The following is a 15,849-nucleotide window of genomic DNA, read 5'->3' as shown; positions in this document are numbered from 1 at the left end:
TATAATTTATTGCGCTGACAAATATATTTAATTTTATTGAAATTTTATATTGATCTCTCCTTGACATTGTTTTCTTGTTACTTCAATATATATCAATTTATATATGCATGAATTATAATTTATAAAATAATTATGCATGATAAGATTGATAAGCATTGTAAACCAATCGTACGCCTACAGGCAAAACATAGTGTTCCACAACATGTTTATTTATAAGACCTAATTTTTGTACCTATGTTTTTACGAATAAATGATTTATGATGATTTTACAAAGAAAAAAGAGTGAGTAGAAGATTTACATACAAAAATTATAATTGCTATATTTCATTTGTGTTGCGATTTCTAGCAACGAAAACTAATTTCAGGCATAGATATATGTTACTTCAATGTTCCTGCCAAGTTTCATGTTATTCCAGCATGTTATAAAATGAGTGTAACCAAATTGTATGAAAAGGGGAATTCAGTGGCTTTGTCTGTACTGGCGACAGTGGCGACTCTTAAATTATCTTGTGGACAAACAATAAAAACACAACAATAAAAATTCCTTTCTAATTTAATTCTTAAATAACATCCACATAAGGATTTGTGGAAATTATCACAGCATTTATAGAGAAAAATTCACATTTATTCTTACAATCTAAAATTTAACTAAATCCTGTAATAAGGCACTGGTATTAAATCTGTAAAGAGAATAACACATTTAAAACTGGAACTAGGCCATTAACATAAACAGGTAATAATTAATGTGTTTCAGTAGCAACCAATTAGTATGTGAAATTACAGAAATATATATTTAAAAAATCTACACCTAATTCTAGTGTCCATTAACTATAGTCCCTGTAGAAGGTTGAGCTGGCTTACTTAAAGGTTCATCAGCCATTAGAGCTGCTTCATCTTCCAGGTGTCGTTGTAATGCTGCAGTCATAGCTTTTAGGAATGCAAGTAGATTCAAAGATTCATGGCTAGATTGTGGCGCATGCAATGCCAGCGCCAGGAACGGCAGCCGCCGCAGCGCCCGCCCTGACAGCGATGCCTGCGACGCCGCCTGTGCCACCTCCCATAGCATAAGGCTTGGCCGCGCGTGTTCGGAATCAGCCCAGCCTGAACCCTGCAAAACTCGGTGCCCAAAAAGCAGGTCACGCGGTGCCACTACTCCACGCGCCATCAGTTCCTCACAGCATCCACGTAGAATCTCGTATGCCGCGCGCGCCGCCGGCGGCCCGACCCGACGCTTCAGGTCTGCGCGATCAACGAAAGCCACGTCTACTGCCGTTGTCAGGTTGGATGTGGCGAGCACGAGAGCATTGGGAAGACGTCGCAAGCGATCTAACTGAGTGAGCAGAGCGTTAACGGCTCGGAGAGCGTCTGAAGGCTCGAGACCGGCCATGGCCGCGCGCCGAGCGTGCGCTAACGATTCCACCTCATCTACAAGAACTATGCACAACATGCGCGGGTCAGACGCGATCTCACGCACACGTTCAAACAGCTTAGCCACGAGTTTTCCGCTTTCTGAGAACCATTTCGAAAAAAGTCCATGCGCATTAATCTCTAAAAGCCGAGCCCTTGAAAATCGTTCTCCGAGACGGATTGCCAGTTTTTGAGCTAACGCGCGGCAGAGACTGGTCTTGCCCGTGCCAGGCGGCCCATGTAGTAGCACGACCCGGCTCCAACCCACCACTAGAGGGTTCACACCGCGATCTGTTAACTCTAGCGCTGTCTTTACGTAGCGCAGAGTATCCTCCTTGAGCCGTGTGTCGTATATGAGACTCTCCCACAAGCCGTGGAACTCCGCCGCGGGTAGCGACCATACGTCAGCAGCAGATACTTCTTCACCCGAGGTATCATCAGTCATAGTGTCTGTTTCCACGCCATACTGATCGAGCATATACACATGAAATACAAGATCAGCGTCACGCGGAGATACATCTGCTTCGTGTTCCGCATCGCAAAAAGTAATGCACTGCACGTGTTCTTTCAGCTCTAGATTATCTTCAAACGCAGTACTGTTTATTGTGGCACCAGGAGTTAGCATGGGTAACTTTATTAAATAGTCACGTACTAAGTCTTCAATATAATCCTTAGAGGCACGGCTCTGTCTCACTTGAACAATTTCTATATAAAGAGATGCACTCATGTTGAAAGCCTTATTTTGTTTTAATTTGATATAATTTTTTATTAACGAAACAGAACAATGAACGAAAATAACTGCCGTTCCCAATTCAAATGTTTGAAGCGGACTGGACTGCTCACTGCGGAGCGGAGAAAAGAAAACATGACATGACATTGACCATGAAGTTATACCCTAAACTGGAGCGAGCTGTTACTTTTTTTGCCATACTAAATTGAACCTTATCACCGAGCCAGAAAGGTGTTCGTACCAGACTAGAGAAAACGGTCCACATGAGATAGCAAAAGGGGGTCGCGGTGTCCCACTCGCACATGTTGCCAGTGTTAAAAAGATACCATTTTGGTTATTTATTTATCGTATGGCATATCTCTACATGTCACTGCATTATAAAATTAAAATTTAAAACTAGAATCCTTAAAATAATCCACGGCTTTCCCATTCAAGGTCTTGAGCTCTTCCAAGTTGCCACCGAATTTGGTGTTAGGACATTCCAGCACCATGTGACGGATAGTTTGTTCCGGTTCTCCACATCCGCATGCCGCCGATTCACACCATCCCCATTTATTCCTGTGGTATGCGGAGTTACCCACGTCAGTTCGGAAGCGGTTCAACAGACACCAGACACGTCGTTGGGTAGTGAAACCTGGAGGTCTAGTACGGGGGCTTAGTTCGAAGAAGTCGGTTGGCGCCTTATTTAATTGCCACTCGTTGAGCCAGGCATTCTCTACCTTCCACAGGGGGTCCATGTCGTTTAACCTAGCTAGTGGTGGATTACGGGACTTAAGCCTGCGATCAGTCTTGGTGAGCACATCGTCGTGGATGGGTAAAGTTGGGTCTCTACGTAGCTTATCGAGCTCGCGGTAAAGGCACTGCTCCCGGCGTAGGTGAGGTGGGGCGATGTTACTGAGGGCAGGTAGCCAGTAGGTAGGTGTAGGGCGTATACAGCCTGTGATGAGGCGCATGGTTTGGTTCAGTTGCGTGTCAACAGCTGAAACGTGGGTGCTGTTCATCCACACAGGTGAGCAATACTCTGCAGAAGAGTAGACCAGCGCGAGGGCAGTTGTTCGGAGGCACGCAGCATTGGCTCCCCAGGTTGTTCCGGTCAGCTTTTGGACTATATTATTACGGGTCCTCAGTTTCCCGGCAGTTTTGTTCAGGTGGCTCTTGTAGGTTAAACTTCGGTCTAGGGTGACACCTAGGTATTTGGGGTTTGGGTTGTGTTTTAGTGCCTTTCCCATAAACTCCACGTTCAGCTCGGTGTTTGCTAGCTTGTTGTTTAGGTGGAAGCAGCATACCTCGGTTTTATTTGCGTTAGGGCATAGTCGCCATCGGGAGAAATAATCATTCATAGTCAGTAGATCTTGTTCTAGCGCTACTTCGGTTGTCTTAATGTCCCGGTTTTGTGCACCTAAGGCAATGTCGTCAGCGTATGCGAATTTCCTTGAGTCCGTTGCAGGGAGATCATGGGTGTACACATTAAATAGCAGCGGGGCAAGCACCGATCCCTGGGGGAGACCGTTATTTAAAGTTTTGATGTTGCTGACACTATTACCGAGGTGGACTTGGAAGACTCTGTTCGTGAGTGAGTTTTCCACCATTTTGGTAGTATTTATATCAATAACTACTAAAATTAAATACCTTCTTATATTATTTCAGTGCTATATTCAGAGTACGGTTGTGATATCTTTTACGTAATTTGTAAATAATTATGATGTCAATATTATTAACTGATTTAACCAAGCATGTGCACAACAAAAAATACATTAATTTTAATATGGTAGACATTGTAGTAACTTTGAATATTAATTATTATCCCCAACTTGATGAAGGAATTTTCAAAATACGTGAATGGCGGCGCTCAGGATTTATTTGCGAAATATAGTATAAACTGGGTAAAAGATATTGTATGAAAGGTTGCAGGAGTGAAAGTTTTGCTGATTGTGGTATATCTTTTCACAGGTAAGCCTCAACTATTCAAGTTTACGATAAAAATACAAGACAACATTGTCAAACTCATTAGGGTGACTATGATGTCGGCACGATGTGAATCGTTCTTACAGAATTCTTATTACCTACGTACTTACTTAATGTAAAAATAAGTTTACCTAAATAAGTATATCTTTATTTCGGCATGTTTAATTATTTGGTTGACGTAATGAGAGCTATATCATTGCCAAAATTTAAATCCAAAGTCCTTAAATATTACAGACACATTTATACATAATATTTAATTACTGAAATGTTGGTTCAAACTATTTATATATATATATATTGTAATGGCGCGCCTAGCCGCGCATTACAACATCATGCAACGGTCACGTGACAGACAGCGGAGCTACCTATCGAGCCGCGGCCACCGATCGAGTGCCAGCCCACTCGCCCCACCCGCCGCGCGCCGAGCCGAGCGTATAAAAGCGGCGCGCGCCCATACAACAGCGTCAGTTGGGCTCACCGCCTTCTGCAGTGAGGACAGCTGATCACCCGGTCGAGCCGGCGTGTTTTCAGACGCGTAGGCACCCGGTTCCCCTCCGACCCTTCCTGCTTCCCGTAGCCCAGTCAGAGCCGGCGTGTTTTCAGACGCGTAGGCACCTGGATTACGTAACCTGTCCTACCCTGTATCTTGGTCCGAGCCGGCGTGTTTTAGACGCGTAGGCACCCTAGGCGCTCCCCCCCTATTCGCATATCCTTCCCGTCTCGCCATCCCCTTCACTCTTAGGGGATACCGTTCCCGAATCCGCGAGTAGCTTAGGGTCCGCGCCGTACCGTTGCGATAAGTAGAAGCCACCCCGCGTCGTACCTAGTTACCTAGACCTAAGGAATCTTAATTTATAATAAACCGGCATAAAAGCTCTCACTCTGCACCCTCTCTCTCCTCTGAGCTAACTAGGAAACCCTTGCTCCCGTCTGGAACAAGGGAGGTGTATGAGGCCGCGCCCGCCCCGGCGAACGTGACCCCATCACAATATATATATATAATCGATTCTATATAGGTTGGACACACATTTCCGTCAGTACACAAAGGCGGCATATTTAAAAAAAATAAAAATGTTGCAATCAACTGCGATGACGCTTAAAGAAAAGCTGAAGTGTGCGAAAGAGAAGCCATCACGTATATGAACATACCATGGGTGCGATTAAAGAGGCAGACTACAAATGAAAAAAACGTGACCATTTTTGAGTTTGAGTAGACGCCAACGGCTGGCATTTATTTATAATATAGTTGGTCAAGCAAATCTTGTCAGTAGAAAAAGGCGCGAAATTAAAATTTTCTATGGGACGATCTACATTTCGCGTCTGCATTTTTAGGGTTCCGTACCCAAAGGGTATAAATGAGACGTTTTTCCTCAATCATTCGCCATTGCTACCAAAAACAAATGAATACATATGAGAGTATATATGTATATAAGTGATAAGCAGATTTTTTACGATGCCTGTTTTTGAGATAGTATCTTGAACATATACACAATACAATAGAAACGACATCAGCATTAGACTTGCTTAGCGTCTAAAGGTAAGTATTTGCATCATAATTATCACGTGATACAATGATTATGTGAGACCTGTACTTATATACCTTACCTATGTTGAACAAATAAATGCTTTTGGCTTTTTGTGATCTTGTAGACACCTAATTTATCATGAAATTTCGTGACATTTAATCCCACTTAGTCGAAAAATATTTTATTTCATGCAGGTGTACTAAAAAGGACAAAGATCTATTTTGTTCCCACGCGATTAAAAAAAATTATATATACAGTTATAGCTTTTTAAGTAGGTACTTGGTTCTTATAAATTAGCTCCTAGCAAGGAAGAAAAAGGCCCTTTCTGAATAGGTGAATTCCTTTAATATCCCACATACATATGACTTATGGTCACCCTAATTAGAAAGAGATGCAACCGCCCACTTTGACCTCTCATGTGGACACACTTTTTGGCCCGGGTACTCCATCCGGTTTATTAAATCTACATCCGTGACATTGACAAATGCAGCCGTACCATAGACAAGAGCTGTTTGAGAAAATCTTAAAAACTACATAATATGAATGACAGTAATATTTTATCCACATTGCTTGTCAGATACGGAAACCGCGTTTCTTTTATATAGTTTAATAGCTTGTTAGTAAATGTCTTGTCGATATTTATTGACGCTACTAAAAATTTCATTTTATTTCTAACCTAACTTGATTATAAATTCGATTAATTAACTATGAAGGACGTTATTGATGTATTGGCTTTGCAAAGTTCTCGACGCGAACGACGTTTGCCGGATTACCGTAGTGCACCAGGCCACAGTTTAGCCACCAACTTCATATTTGAGTGCGGTATAAAATTAGGCCTGCAACCGGCAACTGTAGCTGCAGGAGCTATATTTTATCACAGATTCTTCAAAGATGTGGATAAGAATGACTACGATTGCTATGTAATATGCACAGCCTGTCTTTGTGCCGCTGGGAAGTCTCGGGATGAACCGGTGAAACTGCGTGATGCAGTGAATGTGGCGTATAACTCTATCAATCGCGGTGCTGGTCCTTTGGAGCTGGGTGAAGAGTATTGGTCATGGCGCGGCGCAGTGGCACAAGCCGAGTTGTTGGTCCTACGAGTGCTGGGCTTTAATCTAGACGCACCATCGCCTCACAGATATTTGCTGCATTATCTGCGGTCTCTGCAGGAGTGGTTCCCGGCTCCGCAGTGGCGCTCTGCGCCAGTAGCCCGCACAGCTATGGCCTTCTTGCAAGACTTTCATCATTCCCCAGCAGTGTTAGACTACAGAGCGCCACACATTGCAGTAGCTAGTCTGACATTGGCTTTACATGTTCTCGGAGTCTCTGTGCCTTTGGCATCTACTCTAGATGATGATGCAGCATGGTATTCGGTAAGAGATTGTAAATATTTATTGATATTTGGCCTAGTTTTCTCTTTCAATGCCCAGTCTTTAAATTACCGATGTCATGGAATTTGCGGTCCAAGTAATTTTTATGCTTTTAAGTTAGGTTTCTATCTACTCTCTTATAGCTAAGATCTTAAGCAATTGACACTTGTTTGAATGCACTACCGTTCAACTGAACTGAACTTGCTATTTGAACTAATAACTTTTTCTTATTAAACAAATTTTGATGCTTTAGAGAAAAAATATGATTTAAATTTTGTTATAAATAAATATTGTTTTTTTGTTACAGGTGTTTACAAAAGACTTGCAAAAGGAGAAGAATTGGGAGATCATGGAAAAAATAATGCTAGTTTATAGCAGAGAACCAGAACCACTTTGAATGTAATCATTTAAGTTAGGCTAAAATATATTTACAAATAAAGATAAGATTGATACTTCCTGTTTGTTTGTTTGTTTTTTACCATAGGTCCTGTCCTGTCCTCATCCTCATAGTCATACTTGTTATGGCCATTTTTTGCGCGGATGCTGCACTTCATGATAAAAGCAAGCCGCTTTGCACAGTGCTAGTAGGGACCAAACTGAGTGATTTGACCCGCAGCAGCGCAAGTTTCACCCCTTAGGAACAGAGATGGCGCCACTTCTTTAAAAAATATTTCAAAAAATTCTACAAGCTAAACCAATGAACCGATTTAAATGTTTAATATCTCAAATGAAAGCTCATTATATACATTACTTTTAAAAAAATACTCAAAAAATATATACTGATTACTTTCGACAAAAAAAAGGGCATCTTAAGTTTTTTTTTTTACTCGATTGATAGTTTTTACTTGGTTTCTCAAAAAAAATGTATGGAACATGAATAGCTTAAGGCATGTATATATTACTGAATAAATAACAAGTATTATAAAAAAAACCCGACACCGATACCTCTCATACTTCACGAAATATAAAAGTTTGAATGTGAGTGTAAATTTCATCAAAATATATTTCAAAAAATTCTACAAGCTTAACTATTTGACCGATTTCAATGTTTAATATCTCAAATAAAAGGTCATTATATACATTACTTACAAAAAAATACTCATAAAACATATACTGAACCCTTTTGGCAAAAAACGGCATCTTAAGTTTTTTTTCTTACTCGATTGATAGTTTTTACTTGATTTCTTAAAAAAAATATTATGGAACATGAATAATTTAATAAATATATATATAGTACTGAGTATATAAAAGTATTACAAAAAAAACCCGACACCCATACCTTTCATTCTTCACGAAATATTTAAGTTCAATTATGCACGTTCTTACAAATAAATCCTTTAAAAGAAATCTTCTACCGCAGTAAGTGCACTGGTTTTAATATGAAATGTGTCATATGAAAAGAAATCACCCAATTTATTTTAATAAATAAAAAAATTATAAATAAAAACTGAATAAAGTTTTTTCCTGGTGGTGAATTACAAAAAAATATAACAAATCTAAAATTAGGAATTATTTTTATTTAAAGTGACTACATTTGTAAACAAAAAACTTAAATGTCCTCTTCGGGTTCATATTTCATATTTATTTATTGCAACCATGGTTTTATAGGTATTACAAATTCTTGGTAGTTCCACATGGACCCTGTGGGGGCATAGCAATATTACATGCATACTTAGAATCTAATCTTAAATCTATGTGTATGATATAAAAGTAGGTCAATTTAGTAGTTTTTATACAAATAAGCCGAATTGAATCAGATAATTGTCAGTGTATTAAATACAAAAATAAACGGGCAACTAATTATTATTAGGTGATGTCAAATTATATGGTTCACTGGTAGATGTAAATAGACGGAGAGCTGGTGGAAATTTGGAGTAGGTCCTTGAGGCAAGCTGAAAATTTGCCTGATGCTTCTCCTATCTTACCCTACCTCAGCACTACAAGTCTGGCTGCAGGGTAGCGGGTCTAAACCAACCTATAAATTTTTAAAGATATTTTTTTTTGGTGCCCAAAAAAGGTTCTTGAGGCAATCTGTAATTTCTACAAGTGAAAATTGAATATCTAAATAGTCATAAAAAAATTATGCCAGACGATTTGGCCGGGTCTTTAACCTTGCCAGACGCGTGCAAAATATTTTTTCAAAAAATTCAAAAAAGGTTCTTGAGGCAATCTGTAATTTTTACAGGTTAAAGTTAAGTATCTAAATAGTCATAAAAAAATAAGCCAGACGATTTGGTCGGGGCCTTCTACCTGCCAGACGATCTAGAAAGTTACGTATGGCACTTACTCGCACGCAAAATTAAGTTTGTTATCCTGTATAAATGTATGCTAATACAAAGTTAATTTTGTAGTGCAGAAAATTAAAGATAGAAAAGTACAAATTTGGATGTACGATGTGATTGTGAGTATATATTTATGATAATTATGGGTATGAATAGGGTGTGGGCATAGTACATATGAAATTAGCGACAATATGTCCAGCTGTATCTCTATTGTAGATAGTTAGTAATGGGTAGTTCATTAGTTATGACGAAGGCCTAGGCCGGGAAATATTTTTATTTTATTTTAATGTAAACATGGCGTGCATGGCTGTGTTCATGATTTTTTTTTCATCTTTCATATATCATATAATATAATTAAATAATAAATAATTTATTAAATAATTAATTAACTATTTTAGGGGTTTAATATAATTTTAGTCTAATTTAATTTTAATTTTAATCTTAACTGTAATATAATAATTTTATGTAATGTTATAATGTAATGTATTATGATCCTAAGTTGATTGAAATAAATAAATGAAATAAAATTAATTACATTACACGTTTAGGGGGGGAGGGGGTCAAGAAAATGTGACATGTTGTGAGGGAGTCACAAACTTTGTGACGTCACTATAAGTTATTTAAATTATTTTATTCGCTGTACAGTTAAATAACAAGTTTTTGGAACGATAATCGTTTTTAATCGTTTAATTTTCTTGACATGCAATGAAATATCGTCCTCATGTGCGTCAAAACAGCCTTCAAAGTATCACGTTTCGGGCGGAGCAACTCGAGAGAACTGTAAAGCGAGGTTTAGACTAGCAAGAACTTGCATGCAATTTACGTTACATTACCAACTACTAAGGTAAACTGCATTCAAAATGTTTATCAGATACCGCAATGTAATGAAAATTGCATGCAAGTTATTACTAGTCTAAACCTCGCTTAAAGGAATTTCATACGAAATTGAGTATTTTTTTTATTTTAATGTAAACATGGCATCTGTGTTCATGCGAACGGGCTAAACAGCTGAAATTTGTTTTAGTCGGAGCGCAAAAATAATCAAATTTTCTTTCCTGCGTAAGCAACCCTTAATTTATATTTAAAATAAACGCAAAAAAAAACAAAATCTTTATAGGGCTGTATCTGCTAAAGCATGCGTCGTAGCGCAAAAATAATAAAATTTTCGTTCCCCTCTAGGTAACCCTTAATTTATATTTGAAAAAAAAAAAAAAAACAAAAAGACAAAAAAATCTTTATAGGGCTGTATCTACTAAACCATGCGTCGTAGCGCAAAAATAATAAAATTTTCGTTCCCCTTTATAAAACCCCAAAGTAATATAATAAAGAACACAATGAAAATCAAATAAGAAAAAAAAAGAAAAAAAAATATAGGGCTGTATCTCCTAAACCATGCGTCGTAGCGAAAAATAATAAAATTTTCGTTTCCCTCTAGGTAACCCTTAATTTATATTAAAAAAAAAAAAACGAAAAAAAATCTTCATAGGGCTGTATCTTCTAAACCATGCGTCGCTAAAAATAATAAAATTTTCGTTCCCCTCTAGATATGATCCTTAATTTATATTTGAAAAAAAAAACAAAAGAAATATCTTTATAGGGCTGTATCTCCTAAGCCGTGCGTCGTAGCGTAAAATAAATCAAATTTTCGTTCCCCTTTAAGAAACCCCATAGAAATATAATAAAGAACACAATGAAAATCAAAAAAGAAAAAAAAAAGAAAAATAAATTTATAGGGCTGTATCTCCTAAACCATGCGTCGTAGCGAAAAATAATAAAATTTTCGTTTCCCTCTAGGTAACCCTTAATTTATATTTAAAAAAAAAAACAAAAAAAAATCTTCATAGGGCTGTATCTCCTAAACCATGCGTCGCCAAAAATAATAAAATTTTCGTTCCCCTCTAGATATGATCCTTAATTTATATTTGAAAAAAAAAAAAAAACAAAAGAAATATCTTTATAGGGCTGTATCTCCTAAGCCGTGCGTCGTAGCGTAAAATAAATAAAATTTTCGTTCCCCTTTAAAAAACCCATGTGATAAATAAAAAACACAATAATAATAAAAAACAACAAAAAAACGTTATAGGGCTGTATCTGCTAAACCGTGCGTCGTAGCGCAAAAATAATCAAAATTTTCCTCCCCTTTAGGAAAGCTTTAGGAGTTAATATAAAAAATTACCAAAAAGAAAAAAAAACAACTTTATAGGGCTGTATCTCCAAAACCGTGCGTCGTAGCACAAAAACAATCAAATTTTCGTTCCCTTTCAAGGAACCCATAAGTGATATAAAAAACACAATGATAAAATAAAAATAAAAAAAAACGTTATAGGGCTGTAACTGCTAAACCGTGCGTCGTAGCGCAAAAATTATGAAATTTAAAAACAACGAAAAATAAATATATATATATGGCTCTAGCTTCTAAACCGTGCGTAGTAGCGCAAAAATAATAAAATTCTCGCCCCCTTTTACCCCACACACTGAATAACCTATGAGTACATGAAACAATCACCATCATCATCATATTTGTATTATTATTTGTATTATTCAAGCATTAATAATAAAATAACAAATTCACACATTATAATAATTACAACACATTACTATTCTGTATTTAAATTGTACATGTATTTATTAAAATTACAATACATTCTTATAAATTCGGTCATATTACATTTACTATATCCCTACTAATACTCAGTGTACATAATTATCATAAATATACAAATATTCATAATCACAATCACATCGTACATCCTAATTTGTACCTTTTACCTTTAATTTACTGCACTACAAAAATAACTTTGTATTAGCATACATTTATACAGGATAACAAACTTAATTTTGCGTGCGAGTAAGTGCCATACGTAACTTTCTAGATCGTCTGGCAGGTAGAAGGCCCCGACCAAATCGTCTGGCTTATTTTTTTTATGACTATTTAGATACTTAACTTTAACCTGTAAAAATTACAGATTGCCTCAAGAACCTTTTTTGAATTAAAAAAAAAAATATTTTGCACGCGTTTGGCAAGGTTAAAGACCCGGCCAAATCGTCTGGCATAATTTTTTTATGACTATTTAGATATTCAATTTTCACTTGTAGAAATTACAGATTGCCTCAAGAACCTTTTTTGGGCACCAAAAAAAAAATTCTTTAAAAATTTATAGGTTGGTTTAGACCCGCTACCCTGCAGCCAGACTTGTAGTGCTGAGGTAGGGTAAGATAGGAGAAGCATCAAGTAAATTTTCAGCTTGCCTCAAGGACCTACTCCAAATTTCCACCAGCTCTCGGACCAAAAACTGAAAGAGAAAAGTCGTTTTGTTAAGTACTCGTACCATTCCAATACTACAAAATCACTGATCATACATGAACTGGTTGCTGTAGATTACTGTTGAATTATTTTTGTGCCTAGTTGATAACCATTAAACCTATAATTTTGTGCCAGACCTATAATTAGTGGTCAGCATGCAAAATAACCCTGGATTGAAAATTACATTAACTTACTTTTGATTTGTACAGCCACATTTGCATGATTTACACTGGGCTGTGCATGGCCAGCTGACGCGACGACAACCACAATGCATAGTTTCGCAGCCAGATTTGCAGCCACAATGGTCCAAGAGGCTTAATTGAGACCAAATCGCTGTAAATGCCGACCATTCCGGAGTCCAACTCTCTTTTTCCTCAGTCCATCCCCAAAAAGATGTACATGGTATGGAAACTTCTGGTTTCAGAGCGTTTCCCCATATATGGCCCTCTTGGTAAGCTGCTCGAAGTGCATGTTTATAGAGAGCAGCTGATGTAGGTGGCAGGGTTGGCAGGTTCTAATTTCTCGGCCAAATCAGATTTGTTCCCTGAACGACGCCCTCCATTGACTGACAACGAAGGTGGACAAATTTGGTTTTCGTACTGGAAGAATTCGTTCAGATCAAGCTGCCTTTCTCTGGCCACTATAAAAAGACGGGAAAATAGGAGTATGTCAACTTTTAAGTTTTTGATTTTGTCAGTTGTCAGGTGTGTAAATACATATTTTAATTTTAGAATAAAGTAACACTAGATTTGTGTTATTGTTTGGCCAAACGGAACACATAAACGTAAATGACGTTCACAAATATTTGTTTGCTTCAAAAAACAAGCTTGTGTCAAGCCTGCCACCTACATCAGCTGCTCTCTATAAACATGCACTTCGAGCGGCTTACCAAGCGGGCCATATATGGGGAAACACTATGAAACCAGAAGTTTCCATACCATATCCATCTTCTTGGGGATGGACTGAGGAAAAAAAGAGTTGGACTCCGGAATGGTCGGCTGTTACAGCGATTTGGTCGCAATTAAGCTTCTTGGACCATTGTGGCTGCAAATCTGGCTGCGAAACGATGCGTTGTGAGTGTCGTCGCGTCAGCTTACCATGCACAGCCCAGTGTAAATCATGCAAAGGTGGCTGTACTAATCAAAAGTAAGTTAATGTAATTTTCAATCCAGAGTTATTTTGCATGCTGACCACTGATTATAGGTCTGGCAGAAAATTATAGGTTTAATGGTAATCAACTAGGCACAAAAATAATTCAACAGTAAATCTACAGGCACAAAAATTATCCAACAGTAGTCTACAGCAACCAGTTCATGTATGATCGGTGATTTTGTAGTATTGAAATGGTACGAGTACTTCTCAAAACGACTTTTTTTTTCAGTTCTACATCTACCGATGAACCCGAAGAGGACATTTAAGTTTTTTGTTTACAAATGTAGTCACTTTAAATAAGAATAATTCCTAATTTTAGATTTGTTACCAGGAAAAAACTTTATTCAGTTTTTATTTACTAATTTTTTATTTATTAAAATAAATTGGGTGATTTCTTTTCATATGACACATTTCATATTAAAATCAGTGCACTTACTGCGGTTGAAGATTTCTTTTAAAGAATTTATTTGTAAGAACGTGCATAATTGAACTTAAATATTTCGTAAAGAATGAAAGGTATGGGTGTCGGGTTTTTTTGTAATACTTTTATATACTCAGTACTATATATATATTTATTAAATTATTCATGTTCCATAATTTTTTTTATGAAATCAAGTAAAAACTATCAATCGAGTAAGAAAAAAACCTTAAGATGCCATTTTTTGCCAAAAGTATTCAGTATATGTTTTTTGAATATTTTTTTATAAGTAGTATATATAATGAGCTTTTATTTGAGATATTAAACATTAAAATCGGTCGAATAGTTAAGCTTGTAGAATTTTTTGAAATATATTTTGAAGAAATTTACACTCACATTCAAACTTTTATATTTCGTGAAGTATGAGAGGTATCGGTGTCGGGTTTTTTTTATAATACTTGTTATTTATTCAGTAATATATAAATGCATTAAGCTATTCATGTTCCATACATTTTTTTTGAGAAACCAAGTAAAAACTATCAATCGAGTAAAAAAAAAACTTAAGATGCCGTTTTTTGTCGAAAGTAATCAGTATATATTTTTTGAGTATTTTTTTAAAAGTAATGTATATAATGAGCTTTCATTTGAGATATTAAACATTTAAATCGGTTCATTGGTTTAGCTTGTAGAATTTTTTGAAATATTTTTAAAGAAGTGGCGCCATCTCTGTTCTTAAGGGGTGAAACTGCCGCTGCTGCGGGTCAAATCGCTCAGTTTGGTCCCTACTATCACTGTGCAAAGCGGCTTGCTTTTATCATGAAGTGCAGCATTTTGTTCATAACAAGTATGACTATCACGTTTGTTCACTCTTGATAAGTTACATTACACTCTTCATATTTAACTGCTTTAATTTGCGAGAGCAATCTGAAATAGATGTCATATACTAAAGAAAAAATAACCATTCACTCCATTCAAGTGGTGCCTAGTTCAGTTTATAATTTAAAATAGAACACAAGTTTGAAGTACCTATGTGTATGTGGGAAACAAAGATTTCAGAAGTAGAGATATTCATATAATTCCGACTGAACATTCTCGTATGGTGTGCCTCGGTGGAATGCTACAACGCGAATGGTTGACGAGTTCGCATCAAGCGCGCGATTGGCCGCAGCCAGTTGCGTTGGACTGCACGCTTAGCTCGCCTTCGTGCACCATTCTTAGTGCCCGTCGTTACAAAGTAATAATATGTATATAATAATGGCAAAAGAGGCCCAAGGCTGACCACTTATGCGTTGGGAAGACGACATAAAAGGAACAGACTGGATGACAATAGCACAGGACGGACAAATGGGCAGCACTGGAGGAGGCCATTACCCACTAGGGATTCATGTAATTAAAACACTAATTTTAAGCTTGTTTTATTTTCAAATTAATATGTAACCGTTCTTACAATGAATAAAAGGCTTTTTTATTTATTTATTATTAATATGCATATGTCAATGGTGGAAAATATATCACCCTTATTCTGGTAAAGGTTTAATAATTTAATATATTGGCCTTCATGCATGTACTGAGCAATCCTCTTAACTTAAGCCTGCTGTTTGGTGATTTTTGTATCACGTCCATCCACATGTGATATAATACAAGAGCATAAGGATCAAGGGATATAGGGATACGACTACGATAATTAAACAGCAC

General features: G+C 37.0%; 2 protein-coding genes across 2 annotated transcripts; one reads left to right on the top strand and one right to left on the bottom strand.

Moving 5' to 3' along the window:
- Nucleotides 1–537: 537 nt before the first annotated feature.
- Nucleotides 538–2,247, bottom strand: LOC134749372 (pachytene checkpoint protein 2 homolog). The gene has a single exon (XM_063684292.1). The coding sequence runs from the start codon at nucleotides 2,132–2,134 to the stop codon at nucleotides 815–817; it is 1,320 nt and encodes a 439-aa protein (XP_063540362.1). The 5' UTR covers nucleotides 2,135–2,247; the 3' UTR covers nucleotides 538–814.
- A 4,006-nt stretch (nucleotides 2,248–6,253) lies between these two features.
- On the top strand, nucleotides 6,254–7,453 carry LOC134749709 (cyclin-Q). The gene is made up of 2 exons (XM_063684727.1): nucleotides 6,254–7,001; nucleotides 7,306–7,453. Exons 1-2 carry the CDS (start codon nucleotides 6,336–6,338, stop codon nucleotides 7,393–7,395), a joined length of 756 nt encoding a protein of 251 aa, XP_063540797.1. The 5' UTR covers nucleotides 6,254–6,335; the 3' UTR covers nucleotides 7,396–7,453.
- The last annotated feature ends 8,396 nt before the right edge of the window (nucleotides 7,454–15,849 follow it).

This window comes from Cydia strobilella, chromosome 18, assembly GCF_947568885.1.
Source record: "Cydia strobilella chromosome 18, ilCydStro3.1, whole genome shotgun sequence".
Lineage (NCBI taxonomy): Eukaryota > Metazoa > Arthropoda > Insecta > Lepidoptera > Tortricidae > Cydia > Cydia strobilella.
Note: the sequence above shows the minus strand (reverse complement) of the source record. Positions and strands in the feature narration are given on the sequence as shown.